The sequence below is a fragment of the Notolepis coatsorum genome, assembly GCF_963971535.1.
Source record: "Notolepis coatsorum genome assembly, contig: SUPER_7_unloc_1, whole genome shotgun sequence".
NCBI lineage: Eukaryota > Metazoa > Chordata > Actinopteri > Aulopiformes > Paralepididae > Notolepis > Notolepis coatsorum.
In genome coordinates, this window is record NW_028174880.1 from 1,055,877 (window position 1) to 1,063,435 (window position 7,559).

General features: G+C 40.3%; 1 protein-coding gene across 1 annotated transcript in view; it reads left to right on the forward strand.

Moving 5' to 3' along the window:
- The window catches only part of LOC311232713 (caspase-8-like), a 39,130-nt gene extending 36,304 nt beyond the window's left edge, over window positions 1-2,826 (forward strand). Inside the window, exon 4 of the mRNA XM_084338288.1 lies at window positions 2,008-2,826. Coding sequence (XP_084194414.1) covers window positions 2,008-2,185 — 178 coding nt within the window. The 3' untranslated portion in view covers window positions 2,186-2,826. The remainder of the gene's footprint in view (window positions 1-2,007) is intronic.
- Window positions 2,827-7,559: the final 4,733 nt, after the last annotated feature.

The window sequence follows — 7,559 nt, forward strand, 5'->3', positions numbered from 1 at the left end:
ACGGTGCGCACAGTCAAACAGCGATATCACATAATCACATAAAAGCTTATATATCCGTGAAAACGAGTCTGATTATCCTTAGACTTGTAACATAGATTCCCTACCTGAGATCAGATGGTATCCAAATGGATTATTCTAATTCCTGATCGCCATTCGAAAAAATCTATCTTTTTATTGATTCACCGTGTATACAGTAAAACACATATTCCCCACGGCTCCGAGAGTCCAGAATGAAGCTGGTAGATGCCGGCTGCGTGAGTGAGAAGTAAAATGTGGAGTGCAGGTTTTTTTTTCTCATTCATTTGCATTGAGTTCAATCCAAAAGGTTGAATTACCACCTGGGAGACGATAGGGGTCGCTTTTTTCACATCTGAGCGCCTGAGGTAGCTGAATTGCCAACGGTAGACATGGTTGATTAAATATGATTTCAGATCGCTAAAAAAGAAAAAGAAAAAAAAATACAAGAATTCTCGTGAGTGGGCATTCAACCCGCAGGGGGTAAACCCGAGAAATCTCGGGCGTGGCATGCAAAGTGTTAAGCATTGGGCAAAAATTGGTCTATTTTTTGTTTAGTTTGTGATGATTTATTATACTTTATACTTATAGGACCAACTGTTGTCACTAACACATCCAACTGTTGTCACTAACACATCCGTTGTCACTAACACATCCAACTGTTCTCACTAACACATCCAACTGTTGTCACTAACACATCCAACTGTTCTCACTAACACATCCAACTGTTCTCACTAACACATCCAACTGTTGTCACTAACACATCCAACTGTTGTCACTAACACATCCAACTGTTGTCACTAACACATCCAACTGTTTATTATTTTTTTACCTACTTTCTTCATTCTTAGATGAAAAAATTAAGAAAAACTTACCTCCTATAGGGTAAAAAAACGTTTACCTCCTATAGGGCAAAGACAACGTTTTTTTATTTATTTTTTACCTACTTTCTATAGAAATAGAAAGTAGGTTAAAAAAAAAGTTGTCTTTGCCCTATAGGCGGTAAATGTTTTTTTTACCCTATAGGAGGTAAGTTTTTCTTTATTTTTTCATCTAAGAATGAAGAAAGTAGGTACAAAAATAATAAAAAGTTGGATGTGTTAGTGAGAACACGTTTTTTTACCCTATAGGAGGTACTTTCTTTTTTAACCAACTTACTATAGAAGCAGCTGGGAGCTGTGCTGTTTTAAGTGAGCATGGATTATTGAATTGATTGATTGATTACAAATTTTATTAATGTCCGCCTTGTTTCCAACTGGTTAAGCTTAGGCCCTCTTTCGAAGTCGCCCTCTTTAGAAGTTAACCAGTTGGAAACAAGGTGGACATTAATAAAATTTGCAATCAATCAATCAATTCAATAACCCACGCTCACTTAAAACAGCGCACCTCCCAGCTGCTTCTATATAAAGTAGGTTACAAAAAATTGCAATCAATCAACCAATTCGTGCAATATTTATTTTGTTCCACAATGACTCATGACCCACCAATTACATAATCCAACATTGTGTAAGAAACTAACACATTCGCCGTGACAGAATCGGTTTTGATTTAGTCGTTATGACCCTTTCAACATATCCATTCGTAAGGTTATTGTCCGCCATCTTGTTTTTTCCTAAAAAGTCTAAACTGGCGGATTGATTTGTAATTCTGTTTGTGGGCGGGTTCTAGGACCACGAGCGGGGGTTATGACAAATACCCACGTGTAACTTGACTGTTTCAGCCAATCAGAATCGAGAAATTTGCATGCCATTGTATAATTTGACTTCACACACCAACAGCGGAGGCGACCGTGCGAGGTGCCAACCTGCTCATCAGGAGCAATTAGGGGTTAAGTGTCTTGCTCAAGGACACTTCGACACGCTGCCCGGGAGGAGCGGGAATCAAACTGGGAACCTCCAGATTACCAGACGACTGCTCTACCTCCCTCGGAAACTGTCTGCCCCAGTTGTTGATGTTTTAACAGCTATTGTTTGCTCTGTGTTCTCTGTCCAGGGGAGACGATGTCTACAAAATTCTTCAGGAGGTCAACCGCCAGACTGGACTGAAAAGAACCTACTGGGTTAACCCTAAGCAAATAACCCCCCAGCTGACCACACAGGCCCCAGAGTTCACCAGCACCATGACCAAAGCACTGGTCTTCCCTCCCCCCTCTGCCCCCCCTCCCCTCTGACCCCCCTCCCCCCTCTGACCCCCCGCCTCTCTCTGCCTCCCCCCCTGTGACGCATTACACATGTTCTGTTTTATGATTTGGTTTGTATAAAAAGAATTGTGGTGCCATAGATAACAGTAAGATGTATTGTGAGGGATAAATCCATGGATTTGTAAGAGTCCATCTGACATTTGGGTAAACAAAAGTTGTTCCTATAATGTAAAAGTATTTGTCTCTATATTTTTACAAAGTTAGATTTTTTAACATACTTAAAGGTGCTATAGATAATAAAATAATTAAGTATTGCTTCCCCCAAAAAAACAATTATTGATTAATGACTTCATCATAAAGATCATAAAAAAAATTTGGTGGGTCCAAAATTAATGTTGTTGTTTACATGTTGTGTGCTCCCTACTTCCCATTTCCCCACATGGAACACCAGACATACCTTTATACATGAGCTTGATTGTAATCATGTACACACTTTTCAAAATGGATTAACTGTGGGGTTCCACAAGGAAGCTGCCTAGGGCCTTTGTTATACTCCATCTTTACTAATGATTTGCCGTTGGGTGTAAAACATGTTAGAACAATTATGTATGCTGATGACACAACATTATACAGTGCAGCTACATCTGAGAAAGCTGTAACTGACACCTTAAACAGGGCCTTAACAGACATTTCTGAATGGATTGAGTGTCAATAAATTTTATATTATCATTAAAAAGGTGAAGAGTAGTTTTTATGACTAGGAAATGTTCTGCTTTCATCACTCCCTCCATAACGAAATCAGTTATTCATTCTTTGGTTCTGTCTCACTTAGAATACTGCCCTGTTATCTGGTCATCAGCTACAAAATCTGATTTGAAAAAGTTGCAGATTGCTCAGAATAAAGCGGCTCGTCTGGCACCAGGCTGGTCATACAGGACAAGTATTGGTTTTATGCATGAACATCTGGCATGGCTGATGGTTGAAAATAAATGATCGCTGAGTCTTCTAATGCTACTGCGGAACATTATCAGCACTGGTAAGCCATCTAGCTTGGCTCATCAGTTACAAATGACTTCTGAACACGGTTACAACACTAGAGGGGCCGCTTCTGGTAACATCAGAACAAAAACCGCACCAAAATCTAATGTTCTCAAACTCACTGGCATAGGTCAATAGTACTCTGGAATGCTCTGCCGAAAAACATCTTATCTACAATAAAACAGGCGAAATAGTTGGTATGTATGTACATATACGTGTAATAAAACAAAAATATGTACATGCAACTGGGGTACATACAGTAAGAACATTTTTGAAAGATTGAAATAGAATAGACCTAAGAACAACAAAAGAGAAAGCATAGGGAAACTAGCAATAGTATGAGAATAGGATAAAGGCTAAATGGCAAGGCTCAGAGCTCAAAATATCAGAGTCATATTCCGTTTGCACATGAGTATGTATTCCATTCGGATCCATTTGATGTATGAGGGCGACGTAGAGAGGATCACATCATCGTGGTCATCACCACGAGACGTCCACCACCTTGGTCATCACCACGAGACGTCCACCACCTTGGTCATCACCACGAGACGTCCACCACCTTGGTCATCACCACGATACGTCCACCACCTTGGTCATCACCACGAGACGTCCACCACCTTGGTCATCACCACGAGACGTCCACCACCTTGGTCATCACCACGAGACAATCATCCACCACCTTGGTCATCACCACGAGACGTCCACCACCTTGGTCATCACCACGAGACGTCCACCACCTTGGTCATCACCACGAGACGTCCACCACCTTGGTCATCACCACGAGACGTCCACCACCTTGGTCATCACCACGAGACGTCCACCACCTTGGTCATCACCACGAGACGTCCACCACCTTGGTCATCACCACGAGACGTCCACCACCTTGGTCATCACCACGAGACGTCCACCACCTTGGTCATCACCACGAGACGTCCACCACCTTGGTCATCACCACGAGACGTCCACCACCTTGGTCATCACCACGAGACGTCCACCACCTTGGTCATCACCACGAGACGTCCACCACCTTGGTCATCACCACGAGACGTCCACTCACAGAGAGAACAGGAGATGGGGACAGGCGTTTGTTTGTGATGGGCGGACATAGCAATAGATACATGTAGTAAGCATATATGTGAATAGAATAGATACACGTAGTAAGCATGTATGTGAATAGAATAGAATAATAGATACATGTAGTAAGCATATGTGAACAGAATAGAAGTACTTAACCCAGCAATGAACTAGAGTAGGCATGGTTTAGACGTTGTAGGTCAGACAGAAGACGGTATGAAGCTGATCCATGACCTCAATGGTGCTCAGGGGCGTCGTTCTAATATGGCACTCGCCATACCTTGGCAAATAAATTTAAAAAAATAAAAGTTTTATTTTTTTATTTTATTTTTTATTCGAATGTTAACATTATGAATGAAGCTTCGAACTATTCGGTACAGCCCTAGCATGTTTTGATATTGTCAATTATCTCACTTTTACTATAGGTGACTTTTACTGTGACTAACTGAAATACGCCCCAAAAAAAAGGAAAATGGACATAGGGATGTTTTTTAATCAAAGGGCAGCAGAGACAAGTGATACAGGGACACAGGTAAGGTCTTACAATGGCTTAGTGATTATAACAGTGCAGTTCAGCATTCAGTAACCCATACTTTTTGTGAACGTGTTTTTGATACTACATTCTGTTGAACACACACCTCATAACCTCATAATGCATAATTCGTATGCAAAATGTGTATGCTTGTGTAGTCCTGCGTCATACCTAATTGTCATATAACTGAATTGTATAGAAACAACTCACCAAAAGTGACTATTGCACAACTGATATACCCCCCCCCCCTTCACCCCCCCCCCCCCCTCCCTCCTCGCCATACCTTGCCTTTTACTGAAACGACGCCACTGATGGTGCTCATATAACATATGTGGGCGTAGAACAAACCGTGCACTTTTACAGCTGCACTTCTTCAAAGTACACGGGGTCTCACTCTTGCAGCCACACCGGATCATCTTCAGGACAGGTGGATTGTGATCAGTGCCCGCCCGGTTACAGGTGTCCTTTTTCCATCCAAATTCCTCTGGCTTCATTGCAGGTGGCAGATTCTTATTGAGATTTCGCCAGAGGTATACGCTTTGGAAGTGGGCCCTCTTAAAACTTTCAATGAACGCGTCCTTTGTTGGAGGTAGAGCAGCAGCTAGATTTGGTGAAGATGTCCTTTCCCATTCTTCCCCCCCCCCCCCCCCCCCCCAGACAAGTAGCCTTGTGTGTGTCATGTCCCGTGTTCTCCATTGTGCCATAACAGGCTGAGATGATGGCAGTGGCTTGGTCAAGGACTTGCTGGAATGGGGCATCCACAATGCCAATGGCTTTCAGGGCTTTGATGACGGAGCCTTTTCCCAACCCATAGTACGACGCTGCAGTGTCACATCCTGATAGGGCATGGGCTGGTAAAAAGGTGTTCGACACTTTGTTTCTGCTTGGCACGATGAGTGGTACATCCAGTCCTGCCTGACGGGTAATGGTGAAGAAGTAGGACAAACACATCTGTATCATCAGAAACCACTGTGATTTGATGGGCTTCTCTCCAGAACACCTCAGGAGGACTTGTTGGACGACGATGGTCTCAGCTTCTTCCTGCTGATTTTCTCTAGATCATATCGTGTCCGTCTCTCTTCCGTCTCGATCTCGATGCAACATGGGTCCTCACCTGTCAACACCAACTTGTGTGTTTGTGCTCTGTAGATGGAATAGCCTGTCTTTGCTCAGTTCTTCACACATGTAATTATTTCAGCTGTTTCTTGTCTTCTATGGATGAGAGGACAACTGTCTGGGCTGGTAACTTGGTTGATAGGAGGAGATGATGCAAATCGGGCTACGGCTCCCGGACTAGTACTGAGGAAAGCTTCACTGAGCTGTTTGGTGAAGTGAGTACTGACTCTGGATTAGACAGTAAGAGCATTTCATCATCTATGAATGAATGAATGAATGAATGAATGAATGAATGAATGAATGAATGAATGAATGAATGAATGAATAGTTTATTTTTGAACATGTATTCTTTACATTCCTCTAAATAAATCATAATATCAAGCTTTGTCAAACAGAATAATCAGAATGAAAAAGAAATTATAAACAAAAAGTCAAGAGCAATGTAGTTAGTTGACATATTAAAAAAAGGAGTAGAGGAAAGCTAAGCTTATTGATCCCTACCCCCTTACATTTAAATGTTTTCCTCCATTCATTTTACTCGATATAACATAATTTAGGGTAATACATTATATAATATACATTTATATATATATATGTATGTATATATATATATATATATATATATATATATATATATATATATATATATATATATATATATATATATATATATATATATATATATATATATATATATATATATATATATATATATATATATATAGTACAACAAAAAAATTACTTGAGTCGCTTGACAGCAGTAAATACAACACTACATAACACAATATAACATAACTTCGTTTATCAACATTACTCATTTCTATATTTCTCTCATGTGTATTTTTTAAGCTGCTTTTTAAATTGTGCAATATGTTTACTCATTTTGATGTATTCAGGTATGTTATTCCACAACTTCACTCCACAAACAGATATGCACATGCTTTTCAGCGTAGTGTGTACCGTTGGTTGTTTAAGATTCCCTCTCCCTCTTAAGTTATATTCTCCTCCCCTGTCTCTGAACCATCTTTGAATGTTGCCTGGGATTTATTTATATCTGGCTTTGTATACAATGAGAGCAGATTTGAAATCAACTAAGTCCATACATTTCAATGTTTGTAACATCATCTATGGTGTCTATCTTCCTGTCTGACTCTGGAGAAGATGGTGAGATAATTTCACCATCTATGGTGTATATCTTCTTGTCTGACTCTGGGGAAAACAATAAGATAATTTCATCATCTATGGTGTCTATCTTCTTGTCCGACTCTGGAGAAAACAATAAGATAATTTCATCATCTATGGTATCTATCTTCTTGTCCGACTCTGGAGAAAACAATAAGATAATTTCATCATCTATGGTATCTATCTTCTTGTCCGACTCTGGAGAAAACAATAAGATAATTTCATCATCTATGGTATCTATCTTCTTGTCCGACTCTGGAGAAAACAATAAGATAATTTCATCATCTATGGTATCTAGCTTCTTGTCCGACTCTGGAGAAAACAATAAGATAATTTCATCATCTATGGTATCTATCTTCTTGTCCAACTCTGGAGATGAGTCTTTGTCTCTGATGTTGGAGCTACGAGACCAGGGTCTTTGTCTAACTCTGTACGATATGTGTATTCTTACCGTATACATAA